Consider the following 18,691-nt stretch of genomic DNA (forward strand, 5'->3'; position numbering starts at 1 on the left):
AAGAGTTCAAGATCCTACCTGAAAAATAAACAAAAAGCAAATAGGATAGAGAGTGTCACCAGCTCCTGATAGTCAATTTTTCACAGTCTGACCAACAGGATTTCCAGAAAAGGAAAAAATCCTAAGATAATTTTACTTTTCCCAGAAACAAAGGACCTACATCTTCAGATTGAAAAAGTCAAAAGGTCACATAAAAATAAATGGAAAAGACATGTAACAAGCTACATCTATACATGTGAGGATTACATTGTGAAGATAGCCCAGGCAGGAAAAGTCCTTGAGACTCTTATCTCCCATTAACCACCAAAAGGCCAGAAGTGGAACTGTGGTTCAAGTGATATAGTGCCAACCTTGAGTGAACAGGCTCAGTTCAAGCCCCAGTACTGGAACCAAATAAATAATAACTGAAAAAAAAAACAACAAACATGGAGACAGAAAGTTCTAAGAACTAGTACAAAGAGGGGAAAAATAAAGGTTGATATAGGTCCTCTCAACAACTGGAAGTTAGAAGTCAAGGTAATGTCTTCAAGACTCTGGAAGAAAGGATTCCCAAATCATAATTTTATTGCCAGCCCAATTACAAGTCAAAAAAAATCACAAGGATATACCAATAAGTCTTCAGCATTTGGAATCTGCCACTAAAGAAAAACTAAAGAATGTACTTCAGCGAAGTTAATGTAGGGCTGGGAATGTGGCATACTGGTAGAGTGCTTGCCAAGCATGCATGAAGCCCTGAGTTTGATTTCTCAGTACCACATAAACAGAACAAGCCTGAAGTGGTACTGTGGCTTAAGTGGTAGAGTGCTAGCCTTGAGCAAAAGAAGCTCAGGGACAGTGCCCAGGACCTGAGTTCAACTCCAGGACTGGCAAAAACAAAAAGTTAATGTAAAGCAAGATAGAAAATACCTAGAATGACAGCAAATACCGGCCTTATCAAAAAGCAGAAGGAAACATCTGGTTTGGAGCAGGATGGAGGACCAAAAATGTGGGAGGAGAGACAGACTACATGCTAGATGTCAGGTGAGATACACCAAGTATTCTTGATATTGTGATATATCTTAGCCAAATGTACAAAGAAAACTAAAACAATCTTGTCATTATTTATTCTCAGGGGAAAACATTCAAAAAAGTAAACATAATTAGAAGACAGTATGACTTCACCATAATGAAAATTTATAGTCACAACAACGAAAACACAGAGGGGCAGGCTGGACCAAAAACTTTACCATCCCAATAGGCATATACAAATGATGAAGGAAACCAGATTTTCTCTTCTACTGGAGAAGTGATAATGCTTACAATTTCCATACATGTACAGTATTCAGTAACATGGAAGTATATAGCACCAGCAAAAATAAAGAGTATAAGTATTTCAGTTTTTATTTGAGAAACACTGGTAGTTGAGCCCATGTGGCTCATAACTAATCCTAACTGCTCAAGAGGCTGAGAACTTAGGATGGTGACTGGAAGCCAGGCAGGAAAAGTCCTTGAGACTCTTATTGATATTCAATGAACTTCCCAAAAGCCAGAGTGGAAGTAGAGTTGTGGTTCAAGTGAGAGTGCTACCCTCCAGCAGAAAAGCTCAGGGACAGCACTCAGGCCCTGTATTCAAGCCCAAACCAAACAGCAACCACAACAAAAAAACAAGAGGAGCAGGAGGAGGAAGAGGAGGAAGAGGAAAGAAAAGAAACAGTATACATGGGTTAGTTTTATATAAAATCTTATATAAAACAAAAGAACAAAAAAATACTAAGAGTTAGCATTCAAAATAAGCACATGTCCAGTGAATAATACTGAATAGTGAATATAATATAATAGTGAATATAATAGTGAATAAGACAAAGTTCATGCCTCAAGAAGTTATGTCTATTGAAAGAAAAAGATAATAAGACGATAAATGTATAATACAATTACAAGTTAATGATAAACATTACCCAGAAAATCAGCAATGCTAGAGAATGAGAGGTAGGGAGGGAAGAAAAAAGTACTTTTCTAAAGTAGTCAAGGAAGGCTTATCTGAGGAATAAGCCAATAAAAACACCTGAGTGAATTAACAGAGTGCACTTTACAAAAGTATAAAGAATGTTCTAGAAGATGGAACAGAAAGATAGTGTCAAGTTTGTGTGCAACAGAACCAAAGTCCATAAATAAGAGAATTAGTTAAAAGGAAAATATTAAAAGACAGGAGATCTGAGAAGTTAGAAATGAAAATAAGCTGAATATCATTTAAAAATATAAAATGAGCTGGATAGTATTTAAAAGAAGAATATTAAATGGTCAAGATAGGAAAACCACTGACAAAAAGAAAACCATCAAATTTCAATGTTACTGTTATATAGTTATAAAAGCGAACTATAAACAACGCTCATTTCATTTGTCCTCCTGAATAGCGCAAGATAAATTTGAAGACTAGTGTCAGAACATAGAAAGATGAAACTTACAAAAGTTTAACAAGTAATTAAAAAATAAAAAAGAATGGGGCTAAGAATGTGGCTTAGTGGTACAATGCTTGCCTAGCATGCATGAAGCCCTGGGTTCGATTCCTCAGAATCACATAAACAGAAAAAGCCAGCCTGTAATCCTAGCTACTCAGGAGGCCGAGATCTGAGGAGCATGGTTCAAAGCCAGCCTGGGTAGGAAAGTCCTTGAGACGCTTATCTCCAATAAAAAAACCACTAGAAAACAAGAAGTTGCGCTGTGGCTCAAGTGGTAGAGCGCTCGCCTTGAGCTGAAGAGCTGAGGGGCAATGCCCAAGCCCAGAGTTCAAGCCCCACGACCAAATAAATAAATAAATAAAAAGAAAAAGCCGGAAGTGGTGCTGTAGCTCAGGTGGTAGAGTCTAGCCTTGAGCAAAAGAAGTTCAGGCCCAGAGCTTAAGCCCAGAACTGGCAAAAAAAAGTCTAACTCCCATTTCCTGCATGGTAAGCAAAAATATTTCTCTACCATCTCCATTTAGCCAGACTTTCTCCTACAAATTAAGCTGCCCTCCCCAAAGGAATGTCAAACCTTAGAATCGAAAGACACCACACACACATATACAAGTATATATTTTATAAAAACACACATACAGAACTACAAATACATAAAGTGACATTTGCAAAGGAACTCAGATTGTGAATTATTTCTTATAATTGTGTTGAAGTAAACATTCTTCTGGCTTAAAATTATACAAAATTGCAAGGACTAACAATATTATGTTAAAATTGCTTTACTTACACAGTATGTATTTTAATATACTTATCCCAGAAAAGTATGAGAAGATGTTTGGGGTCTCTAAAATGCTACCCAACATGCACACACACATGAGCATACATACACAAAATACAAATTTTGAAAGGAAATAAGGTAAGGTTAGTTGTTCTTTAACACCAGCTGCACATCTGAATCATCTTTTCACTGATGCCTGGGCAACCTACTCCATTCTGATCTAACAGGTCTGAAGTGAGGACTTGGGCATTGATTCCAACACACAATAAAAACCAGCTCTCCCAACTGAATGTGTATATTGTAGTTATGCAATCAGGAAATGCTGAGACTAGTAATTAACTTGGTTAACAGAAAACAATACAGACTAAGATATGAATCTGATCCCATTATTGTTCCACTTTTAAAATCCATTCAATGACCAAATTCTTCAATGGCTTTTATTGCTTGTTTTTTTTGTTTTTGTTTTTTTTAACAGGCCCTCAGTGGTTTGGTTTCCTATATACCTCTCCAAACTTACTTCATTTAACTCTGCAACAAAGATATTGGACTGCCAAATGAAACTATTTTCAGCGTCCTGAAAGGTGCTAAACGATTTCATTCCTCTAAGCACACTAGTCCTTCTGCTTAGAATCACATGGCCCAGCTAGCATGTCTCCGGAATGTCTCAGTATACCAACTCTGCAGCTTTCCAGGATCCACTTGAGAAAGATTAACCAATTCCTTCATTTTGACAAAAATATGCTAAACAGCTCACCACACTGCATTTTTCTATGTCTGTCTAACCAACTCTTTGCCAGCTTTGAGAGCAATTAGGTTATTATTTATCTGTTACGAATCTTTATACATCTTCTGCTTAATTCAAAACACTGGCTTATGGACTATGCATAACTGCTGCAAGAGTGAGAATAAAACAACAGAATAAGCACTAATTGAAAATTTCCAGGAAACTTAAAGAGCAATTCTAAGTAAAAATGGAAATCTCAGAAATCAGAACAATTTTTGTGATTACAGAAAGCTGCCAGTGAATGTCTTACATCAGCTCTCTATCACCCTTTAAATATTTTACTGCCTTCCGGACTGATTATGGAAGCCTCAAATGAGAAAGACAAACATTAATTAAAAAAATAAAAAAGGGAGAGTGAGGAACCCGGTGAAGTATAAAGGGAAAACCAAATACTTTGATAATTTTTTTTTTTTTGGGGCTTGAACTCTGGGCTTGGGTGCTGTCCCTCAGCTCTTTAGTTCAAGGCAAGTACTCTACCGCTTGAGCCACAGCGCCATTTCTGGTTTTCTAGTGGTTTATTGGAGATAAGAGTCTCATGGATTTTTCTGCCCTGCCTGGCTTTGAACCATGATCCTCAGATCTCAGCCTCCTGAGTAGCTAGGATTACAGGCATGAGCTACCGGCATCCAGCTTCATTTTCTATTCTTCTTCTTCTTTTTTTTTTTTGCCAATCCTGCGCTTGAACTCAAGGCCTGGGCACTGTCCCTGAGCTTCTTTTGCTCAAGGCTAGCACTCTACCACTTGAGCCACAAACGCCACTTCTGGCTTTTTCTGTCTATGTGGTACTGAGGAATCGAACCCAGGGCTTCATGCATGCTAGGTGAGCACTCTACCGCTGAGTCACATTCCCAGCCCCCATTTTCTATTCTTATATAATCAAATCATGTGTATTCCCCCTTGCCTGAAATAAAACGTGCTTTCAACTAACAATAAAGGGTTACAGGCATGAGCCAACGGCACCAGGCTCACTTTGATAATTTTTATTCCTTAAACACAAGTGATATAAACAAGTGATACTATGAACTATGTCTCTTTGAATTTTTAACTCTGTATTAAAACTCCAACATAGTGAATTCATAGAAGGATCTGAAAATACAAACTGCTGAAAAAAGTAAAGGTCGTAAATTTACAGCGAAGATCCAAGAGACTTCAACTCTCCCTACTCCGAAATCACTGAAGTGACATTTGTCTGTGATAACTGCGGATACATACACACACGTCGCTGGGTGTGTAAGTACGTCTGGATCTATACTTGTAAGTCTGAAAAAAGGTTGCTTTCATTCTCTTGTCAATCTACAGAACAAGAGAACTAAAGCCACTTACAGTTTTCACGTTTTAAGTAAAAGATGTGAACATCAGTGGTAGTAAACTGGCACCACCGGGAGAAGCAAAGAAGCTTGCCAATTATGCCGGGCAAAAGAAAAAGTAGCCTGGACTGAAAAAAAACTGGTGGTGATTACTAGAAAACCATTCTCGTCCAGAGAAGCCCTCAACTCTTCCCGGCTTGATTTCCCGCAAACATCAAAAACATCACCGGTTCTAACTCGGAACAGGTTTCACAAGCCCTTTGGACTGGCAGCTTCCACACGCCTCTCAACCTGTGTCTGGACTATCTGCGGACACGTAACACCTTACACGGTGTCCAAGGCTTTTTTTTTTTTTGAGCCTGAGAAAAAAAAAAAAAAAAAAGGGGTGTGGAGTGAGAATGAAGAGCTCCAGAAAACCAGGAGTCTGAAATGAACTCGTCTCCGAGTCCCCCGGGCAGGCGCCCGGCGCCAGGAGCTGCACGCTTAAAGACAAGGCCAAGAAATCAGGAAGAGACGAGGGAGGGAAAAGAGAGGGGAAAAAAGGGGGGGGGGAGGTTGAAAGTTTTAGATTTTCGGGCACAAACTCTTCTGGGGCTGAACACAAGGGTAGGAGCTCGAACCGAGAGGGAAGCGGTCCTCCCGCAGCTCCCGCCCGGTGCCCTGGACGTTTCCCACTCTCCTTCGCCCCCCGGCCCCCAACTCCAAGAATACAGTTCGGGTTCCCAGACACTGAGCGCCTTCTTCCCCGTTCCTAGCCCTTCTCCCCGAACTTCGGGGTCTCTGCCATCCGCTCCCCCCAGGTCTGACACGCTCCGCGGGGTCGGGAGGCGCCGGCCGGTGGTTCGAGTCCAGCCGGCGCGCGGAGCCGCGCGGACCCCCGCGGTGCCCGGGCCGCGGCCTCCCCCCCGCCCCCCGCCGCCTCCTCACCTTGGTTACAGAAGAGGCTCCACAGTTTGGCGAGGAGGAGCCCCATCCTGAGCGCCGGGGCAGGCCGCGGGGGTCCCTCCGCAGCAGGTGCCGCGGCGCCGGGTCCCCCACCGCGGCACCGGCCGGCGGGCACGCCGAGGAGAGGCCGCCGGGGACCGCCACGCGGGGACGCTCGGACGGCCGAGGAGCCGCGGCCGGCCGCTCCGCCCGGCTCAGCTACCGCTGGGAAGGAAGGCGCCGCGCCGAGCGCCTACCGGATGGTCCTTTGTTCCGAGCCCGCTGAGCCCAACGCCGACCCGTAGTCCCCTCGATCTGAACCCACCTACCCATCAGAGCCTCCACCAGCCCCGGGCCCCGCCTCCGTTCCGCCTCCTCTCCGGATCCCAGCACCGCCCATCGCCGGAAGGACGCCGCGTGACGTCGGCGCGCTGACGTCAGCCCACGCCTTCGACGTGGCGTTCCCTCCCGCCGCACTTCCGGTGAGTCAGGCGTCTGGGGCGGGTCCCCTTCTCACCATCTCCCATTACCTTTCACCTGGGCGTCGGGGTCTCACGCCTGTAAATCCTAAGCTTACTCCGGAGGCTGAGAGCTGAAGATCGGGGTGTAAACCCAGCCAGGGCAGGAAAGTTCCTGAGACTCCACTCCAATTACCCACCAAACCACAAGTGATACCATGAACAGGTGACACTTTGAACTATGTATCTTGGAATTTTTAACTGTATTAAAACTCCTACATAGTGAATTCACAAAATACGATACAGACGGCTGAAAAAGTGGAGCTGTGGTTCTAGTGGTAGAGGGCCAAGCTGGGACAGCGCCCAGACTCTTGAGTTCAAGCCCCAGGACTGGCACCAAAAAGTAATAATAAACGTTCGCAGGACAGTGTCAGAACTGTTTCCTTCCCTGGCTTCTAAAACGGGAAGAGATCACAACTTTTGGTGCTGCAGCTGCTGTTTGCTGATCTCTTGTTTCGCTGAAGATGTTTTTCTTATTTGACCTCTTGGGTTTCTGCCATGATTCTTACTCTGGAAGGAATTGTTTGGGAGACCAGCCATACGATGAATGGCTGGTGAGTCCACCTTGAAATTAATACAATTTTAAAATAATAATTAAAAAATTTAAAGCTAAAATTTTTAAAGAAAAAGCAATAAAATTGCTGATTAGCAGAATATAATTCAGTATTACTTTAAAATCCTATTAATGTACTTATTGCTCAGTTGGGGAAAAATTCCTCAGATCATGTTGTACCCATAATATATTCAATTAAATTTTGAGAGTATTGTCAATAATTTAACCAAACTAGAGACTTCTGAAAATACGCTTTTAAATGGAAGAGTTAAAAATTCTAATTATCTGATTTTGTGTGTGTGTGAGACTAACATATCCGTTGAAAAAATTTAAAAACAATCTTCAGGGTAGCCTGTGATCTAAAGGAGGTAATATTCTCAGTTAGAATACTATTTGGAAATAAATTACATGCTAAATTCATGAAATGAGGGAACATGTCATTATAAAAGAAAAGACCTGGTATTATCACTAGAGTTACAACTTGTTTATAAAGTATTATTTGCGAATAACATTTTTCATTAAGATGGAATTCTCATAAAATCCGTGGTTTCACAAAATGCAAAAAAAAAAAGTTTAAAGTAAAACTACTTTTTATATTTCTTACAGCTGTTATAAACTAACTACAAATAATACTGGAAGAACTTGCTGGGGCTGCAACTGAATTCAATTTATTATTCAGTTAACAAGATCAATTTGCGCATAGTTTGAAGTTCAAGTAACAGTGTGTTCTGCCAGAAAGCATGAATATTACTCTTTAAAAAGCTTTTCAACCTTTAAGGTAATGTCCACTGTGATTTTAGTCTAGTTGATCATTTTCCAAATGGGCTGGTGTTGGTAGATTACCCATCCGGAAATAATCTGCCATATGGTGTAAGATATCAATATGGTTTTATTCAGTAAATATAGTTGAGAAACAAATGCTTTCTGGATGCTGTAGGGAATACAAAATTCAGTATATCGTTTCTTTTAGTGAGAACAATGTTGGTAAAATTCAAAGTTCTCTGGCACTGGTGGCTCAGGTCTGTAATCCTACTCAGGAGAAAGAGATCTGGAGGACAATAGTTAAGGCCAGCCCAGGCAAGCAGAAATGTTAGCTAGACTTTATCTCAAAAATAACCAGAAAAAAGTAACTCCAGAGTTATGACATAAATGGTAGGATGCCAGTTTAACATGCTATAAGTATGGTTTCAAACCCTAGTGCTGTCACACAGAAACAAAAAAAAAATTTTTTTTTGACCAAGTTGTTTGATATTCAAAAAGAAGGCTCAGAAGATCCTGAAGGTCAAAGCATTTACCTAGTCAAATTGTCCTTAAATTATATGACTTGGATCATAACTTAATCGATGAGGATATGGCTTTACTTTAGGGCTCATTAAGAGCAGTCTTCTTATATTAGGTAAATTCACTTTGCAACAGGTGCCTCAAGGCATTCATTGTAAACACAGGCCTTGCTTTAGAGGCCTCTGATTCTTTCTTGCTCGGTGGCAGTCATGGTGGCTTATAAATGACCGGTGTGAGCTCTGAAGTTTTGAAGCTGATCCAGTTTCTTAAATTTTTCAGGACCTCTCCTCTCCAGAAACTTTACTTCCCTGCCCTTTGTTACCACCCCGTTCTTGAGGGTGACACCTCACACACCCCTTCCCACAAACCCTCATTAAACCCTCCCGGAATCTGCACTCACGGTCCTGACCACAGAATTGGGGCCATTTCGGTTCCCCCACAGTATACTTGCATTGTCCTCGGCCCAGCCAGGCCTCCGACACGTGGGGAATAGCAATGTCTAACACTTACAGAGAGCTGACACTTTTAAGCATGGCACCTAATTCATTTATGATTTTAGAACTGGTAGAGGGAGAACTTACTAGTACCTCTCTTTGTTAGATGAAGAAAATGAGATGACAAGAACCAGAATTCGCACCCTAGCACCTGCACTCAGAAATCAAGCTCTGCCCTCGGGTGGGGCTCGGCCAGCAGCCCCGCTAGACCCGCCGCAGGTGGAAGCGCTGCAGGAAAGGACCCAGCTTCCTGACGGGCAGCGACTTGCGGCTGAGGATTGGACATCCTAAGGAGGAAGGGGTGGGCAGAACTCGTCCGGAAGTGACGCAAGCAGGAAGCGTCTGCCCGCGGAGGAGGCGTTGTCGGCGCGTATTTGGAAATGAGGACTTAAGCCTGGCGGCCGCGCTCGTCTGATTTCTTCATTTGGCTCGTGGAGAGCTTAACATCCAGTCACCAAGGCCTCTTCCTTGGTTCCCTCCGCAGCGTGACTGGCTTTACCTGACAAGGAACTGCCTGCGCCACTACGGTGGACAGAAGTCGTGGGTGGTGGAAGCGAGAAGTCGCTACTGTGGTGGCGAGGCCACCGAAACCGGGACCTGGCCCGACTCGGCGGTTTCCAGAGACCCGGGCGCCGGCCTACTAGTTGTCAAGACGGCTGTCAACTCGCAAAGGAAAACCACTGTCTCCCAACAATTTTCTCCGAAAGAGAACCTCAACAGGAAAAAAAAAAAATGTCTGTTTTTCCTAAGGTATCTTTGAGACCTGAAGTTGAAAACTACCTTAAAGAAATCTTTACGAATCAAGAGGTGGGTCAGATAATCGTATTTGATGACATTTTTGCATAGTTTTAAATAGTGTTCATTCTGAGAACAAGAGGGTGAATACGATGAACGTTTTAGCACTTAGCTGTGGGGAAAAAAATGTGTCATCTTATGGATGGTACAGAGGTGATGGCTAAGTCCACAAGACAGACACACACACACACACACACACACACACACACACACACACACACACACACACACACACACACACACACACACACACACACACACACACACACACACACACACACACACACACACACACACACACACACACACACACACACCCCTCCCCCCCCCCCCCCCCCTTTCGAACCCACATTCAGGAACGCAGGTGAACAGGATATTGTAATTTGAGTGCCTCTGTAAATGATTTCAGTTGTGCTAGATGGTTGAGAAACCTTTAACTTTCAGTCTTTTGTAATAGCGGGCTGTTCTCATTTTGAAAAAAAAATATTCGTACAAAGGAATTGGCATTCAAAGCAGTTTATGAATAGCATGCATCTTGATCAGTGTCATCATTCTCCTCCATGCCTCCCAGCCCCAAAACTTCCCACAGTTTTCTTAGTTCTGTGTGTTTTGTATTGAATTTTATGCTACTCTCATTTTAACAGATGAGAAAACTCAAGGCACAAGGAAGCAAGCTATTAACCTAATTTCACATAGCTATAAAACTACTGTAATCTGATGATAGACCATGTACAATAAAAAAAATATATATATTTAGGGTTAGAGCTAGCTGCTGGTGGCTCACACCTGTAATCCTAGCTATGTAGTAGGCTGAAATCTGAGGATCAAGGTTCAAAGCCAGCCTAGGCAGGAAAGTCCTTGAGACTCTTATTTCCAGTTAAGTACCAAGAAAGCTGTGGCTTAATAGAGTACTAGCCTTGTGCCAAAAGCTCCAGGACAATGCCCAGGCCCTAAATTCAAGCCTCAGGACTGTTGCAAACACACACCTTAGGGTTAGAATCTCAAACACAGGATTTGCATTTATTTTTTGCGAAAACTATTGTCACTTAACTTTGATTTCCCCCTTTGAAAATTGACAAAGGAATATTTAGCATTGACAAAACGAGAAAGTAAACGTTAGCATTGTTGATTAGTAGGTGGACAATTGGTTTTTGAAGATCAAGGCCTTGTATAGTCAAAGCTTTGGAAGGCTTCATGGTTAAGTCTTCATTTCTGATAGGTATGTTTGTTATTCATCTTTTCTGAAGATATCTGTTACATTTAACAATATAAAATTGATATCCTCTTTGGGTGACTGTGAGTATATCAGTGTATTCTTCAAATATTGGTAATCTTAAAGATTAGGAAAATGTGATACCCTAAAGATGATGTTAGAAGTGTAAGTGCTGAAAAAGTTGGTGGTTTTAAATATGTAGAGTAAAATCCTGAATTTACCTAGCTAATTGCATTAGATGTTTTCATCATGTTATGCTGGAAGTTGAGACTGTTTTTCAAAGCTCTTGATTGATATCAAGCATTTAGTTGCTTTTTACTACATTAAACTTGAACCCTGTGAAGTATATCATTACTAAACAAAACACTGAAATGAAATGGAGCTGTTAGAAAAATATGTTTTTTCATTAGATGGAAAAAATGTATATTTACATTCTGCTGAGTATGTAAGATTGAAATAGTGTTCTTTTTCAGATTGTATCTTTAAGCAAACAAGAAGCAGAAGAGAAGTTTGAAACTCTGTTAAATCACTTAGCCCACCCTCCATCATTCACAACTGTCAGAGTAAATACACATTTAGCTGCAGTTCAGCATGTGAAAAATCTGTTGCTTGATGAACTTCAGAAGGTTTGTACGAAGGTTTATACAATTGTATTTCTACAGTTTGTCATTGCTTCCTATTAAAATCCTATGAAAGCTACAATAATCAGACTTTATAGTTTAGAAACAATGTAAATTGTGCTAGGTTACATAATAATATTAAAACTTGAACTTATAATTCTGATTTAGGATGAGTTTCCAAGCCTGTTTGCTTTATCATTAAAATATGGATGTTTATTCTGACTACCATTTCACAATTAGCTTGTAATGATTGATTGTATAGTTGGAATACGCCCAGACAGATGCCAACCAAATATCGGTAGGCTTTTATTTTTAATGGAACTTAATGGAACTAACACACGGGAAAGTATCAGTAATAAAATAAGGAAATGAGAACAATATAAGGAATGTAGGGGTTTTTTGTTTTAAGAAAATATTGTAAAATTACACTCATCTTCTGGAAGAGAAAACTTTTAAAATGATATTTTATTATTTCCATTAAAACTGCAAAAAGTATTTGAGTTGTTTAGATAATTTCTTTGCTTTCTAAAACTTTGTATTTTGTATGAAGTTTTCCTATAAAGTATTGTAAGATGGGCAAAGCAAGCTGGGCGTCCACCCAAGTGGTACTGTGTAAGCTAAATAGTGTAGTTATTAAAGCTTGCTTAACAACTAATGGGAATCCACAGACTTATTTCTACCTCATATGTAACCAAACTAAAACCAAGAGGCTTTAAGAATGGTTCTATAAATTTCAAGTTTCAAATAGATGATGCAGTTAGAACAACAAACTAATGTGGGAATTTAGCTCATTGGTGGAGCATTTGCCTAGCATGTATGAGGACCTAGGCTTGATCCCTTATACTGAAAAATACAAAAAAAACAAAAAAACAAAAATAGCTATACTATGAGTGTAGAAACCAGAATTTATTACAATAATAAAGATTTGAAGATTTTGGCTTATTTGATATTAATCTTTTTTTTTTTTTGTCAGTTGTGGGGCTTGAACTCTGGGCTTGGGCGCTGTCCCTCAGCTCTTCAGCTCAACACGAGCACTCTGCCACATGAGCCACAGCCACTTCCGGTTTTCTAGTGGTTTCTAGTGGTTTATTGGATTTTCCTGCCTGGGCTGGCTTTGAACCATGATCCTCAGATCTCAGCCTCCTGAGTAGCTAGGATTATAGGCATGAGCCACTAGTGCCCGACAATATTAATCTTTTTAAGAGTAATATTAGACATATAATATAAGCAGCTAAAATAATTACTTTCAGTATTTTTTTTGTTTGGTCCTGGGACTTGAGCTCCAGGCCTGTGTACTATCTCTGAGTTCTTTTGCTCAAGGCTAGTGCTCTACCACTTTGAATCACAGTGCCACTTCTGGTTTTCTGATAATTAATTGGAGTTAAGGGTCTCACAGACCTTCTTGCCCTTGGCTGGCTTGGACTGGGATGCTCAGATCTCAGCATAGTAAGATCTGAGATTAGAGGGGTTAGCCACCAGTACCCAGCTGATTACTTTTTGAATAGCAATTTACATGTGTTTTTTCCTTTATTTGCATACATGTTTTACAAGGGGGTTCTTTGCAACAGTTTTTTGTTTTGGCTGGTTATGATGGGGCTTGAACTCTGGGCCTAGGTGTTGTCTCTGAGCTTTTGTGCTCAAGGCTAGTGTTCTTCCTCTTGAGCCACAGCTCTATTTCCAGCTTTTTTGGTAGGTAATTGAAGATAAAAGTTTTTGGGCATTCCTGCCTGGGCTGGCTTGAAACCATTATCTTCAGATCTCAGCCTCTTAAATAGCTAGGATTACAGGTATGAGCTACCCCACCAGTGCCCAGCTTCATCATGACATTTCTATACAAAAAGTATACTCAAATTATACTCACCCCTTCCATCTGTATTCTTCATTTTTTCTTTCCCCTTCAACAGCTTTCATTGATCTGTTTTGTATGTGCAAATTACTTTGATCCTCATTCACTCTCTTCATTGACCCTCTGCCCTCCCTCTTGATACTTGCCTTGGGTTACTTTTCTATGATTCATTTTTAGTTATTTTTAGAATAATTTACACAAATGGGTTTCTTCATTGTAACTCTTATATTCATGTTACATAATTTTGTTATATTAACCTCATCTGTTGATTGCTCAACAGGTTTCAGTAAGTTTCCTTACACTGTCTTTATACATAGGCCTCAGAAGATGTATTTTACTTTGCTTTTAACAGAAAAAGTTTTGACTACAGTCAGAATTTGGAGAAACTTAAATTGTTTTCATTTCTAGGAGATTATTTCTAAATTTGGGTCTTCTGGAGTCCCAGTCTGATAGAAATAAAAACTAAAGATGTAGGACAGAGCAGGTAGTCACTTTTGTAATGTAACAGATTGGTCACAAAGTTTAGGGTCATTGGCATTGGATAGGAAACTGATAGAGCAGTATCTAACTTTAGCAGGAAAGGACATTTAGTAATGCTTTATACTGAAAATTTTCTCTTCCACATTCCACACTTCATGTATATTCTAAAGAGATTTCCCTATTGGTATTAATAGGTTGTTTGCCTCAGATTTCTCTGGACCACATATTAGAATTAAATTTAAATTTCTCATGCTGATGAGGATAAGGAGGAAACTCAAGGCTTCGTTTTTCAAAGTGGTAATGTAAGTTAGCTTGATCTGTTTGTAGAAAAGTTGATCAATCTTTTTTTTTTTTTCTTTTGCCAGTTGTGGGGCCTGAACTCTGGGCCTGGGCACTGTCCCTCAGCTCTTCAGCTCAAGGCTAGCACTCTACCACTTGAGTCACAGCACCACTTCTGGCCTTTTCTGCTTCTGTGGTGCTGAGGAATCGAACCCAGGGCCTCATGCATGCAAGGCAAGCACCCTACCACTGAACCACCTTCTCAGTCCCAGTTGATCAATCTTTTAAAAACTTAAACACAGTCCAGCAATTCCAATCCAGCCAAAAATGTGTGCACACGTTCTTGAACATAAATAATCATAGAATTATTTTAAAATAGTCAAAAAGAAATATGTTCCAAATAACCCATCAATTAGTGACAAATCTAGAATAGTCCTATAGTGGGGTAATGCCCATCAATGCAAATAATTATTAATAAATGCTATAGCATGGAAAAAACAAAGGGAAAGAAGACACAAAACAATATGTTGTATTGTTCCATTTGTAATGTTGATGAAAAGCAAATATATAGAAAAAAATTAATAAGTGATAATGGTGTTAATTTGTATTGTTACAAAAGTATACAGTTTTGTGAAAGTTAGGTTTCTGTATGTCAGTATGCCCACAATAGAAAAGGTTTTTTTATTTCTTATTCAGAGGCTTAAAAATGATGTCTGCACCTAATTCTATATTGGAAATATGTTTTCAGAGTAAGTCCCTTGAGGTAAACATAGTTTGTGTTTATAAAGCATGACAGCAAAATTGAATCTTATCTAGAACTCAAGATATCCAGAATTAGAAAACATCCTGATCTTTTTTATTTTTCCAGTATTCATGGGATAAAAATTGTTACAAACCAAACTTCCTCTCATGTATAGTGATGCAAAAGAAAGACAACTCCACTATGTTGATTGCTTTCTAAAATCCGTGTTTCTTTTTAACAGCAGTTCAGTGAACTGAATATTCCTGTTATTGAACATCCAGACCTCCCGGACATCCTACTTATTCCTGTGATTGGACCTAGGTTTGTAACTATTTTATTATCAAGCTATATTTTTTTGTCTTCTAAGCAGATATTTGTCACAGGATCAATTATAACTGTTTAAGACACTAAGTTTGTCCATTGTTCACAGATTTCATATTCTGGTGTGGGATATATTACAAAAGAGGACTAGATATGTATCCATTTACCTTGACAATAATTCATGTTAGGTATACTTTGTAAAATCATTGGGATTTTTTTTTTTCACTTTCTGAAAAGCTTCCTTTCATTTATTTTTCTTTTATTTTCTTAAAAAAATTTAAGTGCCAAGTTAAAACTTTTTTTGAACTACAAGAGAAGTACAAAGAAAAACATTTCCTATTTTTGTAGCTGAGCTGCTTTGTAAAGTTTTGTTCATGATTTAACAGTCATGTTCAGTTATACCGTGCATTATCCTACTCCTATCTTAAGACACATTCTTTGAAAATCAGAAATAGATTTTATATTGAGATGTTCTATTACAGAGGACATTTTAATATAAAAATATGCACATTGCTAAATCATAAAGAAATCAAATTGATAGCAATGGAGTAGTGGTTTCTCCATCCTATAGATTATTATGTGGCATTCAGGGTGGGAAATTAAGTGTACTATTAAGGTGTTCGTGATTTGTTAAGTAGCTAAGATAAATTTCTATACTTAGAATAATTACAGAACCTTAGTAATAAAAAATTTAATGTATTTTTGTGCATCTACATATAAAATGGCAGCTATTACGTAGGCAAGTAGGCTTACTGAGAATGTTGGGTTGGGGAAAGAGAATAGTAAAAGGAGTTTTTTTTCTTATAATATTTCTGTTCTACTATAAATCCATATCATAATTTTTAATTAAAAATTGGTTTGGGGCTGGAGGTGTAGCTCAAGAAATAGTCGCCCCTGCCTAGCAAGCATGAGGCCCTGAACTCAAACCACAGTATTGCAGAAACAAAAAACTAAAATCCTAGCTGCTGAGGAGGCTAAGATCTGAGGACTGAAATCAACTTATGGAAAAAAAAAGAGATTCCATCTCAAGCAGTAAAAGGTGAAATGGAGGTATGGCTTAAGTGGAAGAGCAGGGCAGGCAAGCCTGAGTTAAAAGCCTAGTACCAAAAAAATAAAAATAAATAAAAAGTGGCTAAGTATGAGTAACACAGATGTGTGAGACCAGGAAGGTCTAAAGTGAAACTGAGGTGTTGAGCAAGATCTGATAATTGGATATCATGGGTGGAACATGAGACATAATCAGTTAAGCCATGAATTGGGGAACAACACATCTGATGCTAATAGGAGGGCATTAGATACTGTGCTTAGGATGTTTTTCAGGACTGGTCACATTGGCCTCTTTCTTTAGTCTTCTGAGTGTTCAAATGACATCTAGATTTTAATAGAGCACTGAATGAATAGAATACAAGACCATGGACAAGAACTCAAAGGTTGAGCAGCCAAGGATGGAGAGGAGAGAAGACTTACATTTATCTGTGCGCTGGTAGCTCATGCCTGTGATTCTAGCTATTCAGGAGACTGTGGCTCACAGCCAGCCTGTGGCTTCTGTGAGTCTCTCATCTCCAATTAAACAGCAAAAAGCCAGAAGTGGAACTGTGGCTTAGATAGAGCACCAGCCTTGAGCATAAAAACAGGGACAGTGCCCAGGATCAGCACTAAAATAAAATTCCTTCTGGGTGCCTGTGACTCCTGTAATTCTAGCTAATCAGGAGGCTGAGAGCTAAGGATTGTGGTTCAAAGCATTCCCAGGCAGGAAGTCCATGAGACTCTTCTCTCCAAATAACTGCTAAGAACCTAAAAGTGGAGCCATAGCTCAAGTGTTAAGAGCTTTGCCCTTAAGCGGAAAAAGCTCAGGGACAGGGCCCAGACCCTGAGTTCAACCCCAGGCCTAGCACCAAAAAAAAAAAAAGAAATCTTAATTTACCACATTTATGATTTCTTGTGTATTTTTTTGTGTTAGTCATTGAAGAGTAAAAATCTGATTTTCCCTTGATGCCATTAGGGAAATAGTAATACTTTTTAAGTGATTAAGCAGTTTTTATGCCACTCTCTTGCCTTCCACCAGATGGACCTCTTTCAATTTAAATTTTTCTCTGTGCCTTTCTTCCTTTTTTTTTTTTTTTTTTAAAGTATTGTTATTGTATCCCTCTTTTCAGCTTCCTCTTTTTTATTCAGAAAAATCAATTGCATATTGAAAGTTTGGAATGTTTATATGTATTGGAAAAGTGATTACTCTGTTAAATTTCTTTTTCCCTTTTACATTTCTAGAAAGGATATAAAAAAACAACAGTGTGAAGCTATTGTGGGAGCCCAGTGTGGCAATGCAGTGTTAAGGGGAGCCCATATCTATGTTCCAGGAATCGTGTCAGCTTCAAAATGTAAGTATAAGGCTTATTGGGTCCTCTAAAAGTCATGTGTGAAAGTGTTACCTTTTCACTCAAATGTATTTATCCCATGCTTTGTACTTAGTGTAGCCAAGATACCAGATGATGACTAACAAGTCATCTTGTCATCTTGTGCTGAGGAATCAAACCAAGGGACTCATGTATGCAAGGCAAGCACTCTACCACTGAGCCACATTCCCAGCCCTCTATTCTGAATTCCTGACTCTGCTACCTTAAAACCTTAGACTACTGTTCTGTCAGCTGTTAGAGTTGCATCCAAAAGCCACATTGAGATGAAGCTTGATACTTATTTATCTTGTTGATGACATATTACACATGCTTAGTAAGTTAGTCACTGTGTCTGGATGTGGCTAAGTCATTCAATGTGTAATAAGGAAACACTGATTTTGATCTGGTAGAAGTTTGTTCACTATTTTGGCCTCAGCTTGTGTGTGAGGTAAATACCTCGACTCACATAAGAATAGGCAAAGTGACAGGCTTGGTCGGCTCCTTGTTTGTTTTTGTCTGGCCTATAACCTAAAAACTTTTGTTTTTGTTTGTTGGTTTTTCTTTAACTTTTTTTAAAACTTTTTTTAACATTTTTTTTAGGTGTACATTTTTTGAGTAATTCATTTGAAGGCAACTTTTAGCTTTTTGAGTATTGAGCCAAGATATGAAAGCTTATATGAATGTTAGATTTGGAGGAAATAATTATTCTTCTCTGTTCAGATGGAGATTTCCAATTACTCTATTGCTTTGTTTTCACCAAGAAAAGAAAGAAAATTTTCTCATTGGATGTTAAAAAATATTTGAGAGCTGAGAGTTCTATCAATGATCATATTGACATAATTAACAGTTTTAAACTGCTCCTATCCACCATTGATATACTTAGAGATGCCCATTGTAGTTTTGAGGACTTTCTCTATTCTGCAAACGCATAGAT

At 39.5% G+C, this 18,691-nt stretch overlaps 2 protein-coding genes across 5 annotated transcripts in view; one reads left to right on the forward strand and one right to left on the reverse strand.

The window, feature by feature from the left end:
- The window catches only part of Arl5b (ADP ribosylation factor like GTPase 5B), a 36,444-nt gene extending 30,096 nt beyond the window's left edge, over positions 1–6,348 (reverse strand). For both annotated transcript variants that reach the window (XM_042686082.1, XM_042686083.1), the window contains exon 1: positions 6,226–6,348. In XM_042686082.1, coding sequence (XP_042542016.1) covers positions 6,226–6,271 — 46 coding nt within the window. In that variant the 5' untranslated portion in view covers positions 6,272–6,348. The remainder of the gene's footprint in view (positions 1–6,225) is intronic.
- A 400-nt stretch (positions 6,349–6,748) lies between these two features.
- Positions 6,749–18,691, forward strand: part of Nsun6 (NOP2/Sun RNA methyltransferase 6) — a 51,654-nt gene continuing 39,711 nt past the window's right edge. Inside the window, exons 1-6 of one of the 3 annotated variants that reach the window (XM_042686035.1) lie at positions 6,749–6,906; positions 7,900–8,071; positions 9,175–9,875; positions 11,550–11,702; positions 15,288–15,364; positions 17,633–17,742. In XM_042686035.1, the coding sequence (XP_042541969.1) occupies positions 9,801–9,875; positions 11,550–11,702; positions 15,288–15,364; positions 17,633–17,742 (415 nt within the window). In that variant the 5' untranslated portion in view covers positions 6,749–6,906; positions 7,900–8,071; positions 9,175–9,800. Of the gene's footprint in view, positions 6,907–7,899; positions 8,072–9,174; positions 9,876–11,549; positions 11,703–15,284; positions 15,365–17,632; positions 17,743–18,691 lie in introns of all 3 variants that reach the window. The other 2 variants (XM_042686033.1, XM_042686034.1) reach the window with 2 other exon arrangements.

This window comes from Dipodomys spectabilis, unplaced genomic scaffold (assembly GCF_019054845.1).
Source record: "Dipodomys spectabilis isolate Male_0828 unplaced genomic scaffold, ASM1905484v1 ptg000096l, whole genome shotgun sequence".
NCBI lineage: Eukaryota > Metazoa > Chordata > Mammalia > Rodentia > Heteromyidae > Dipodomys > Dipodomys spectabilis.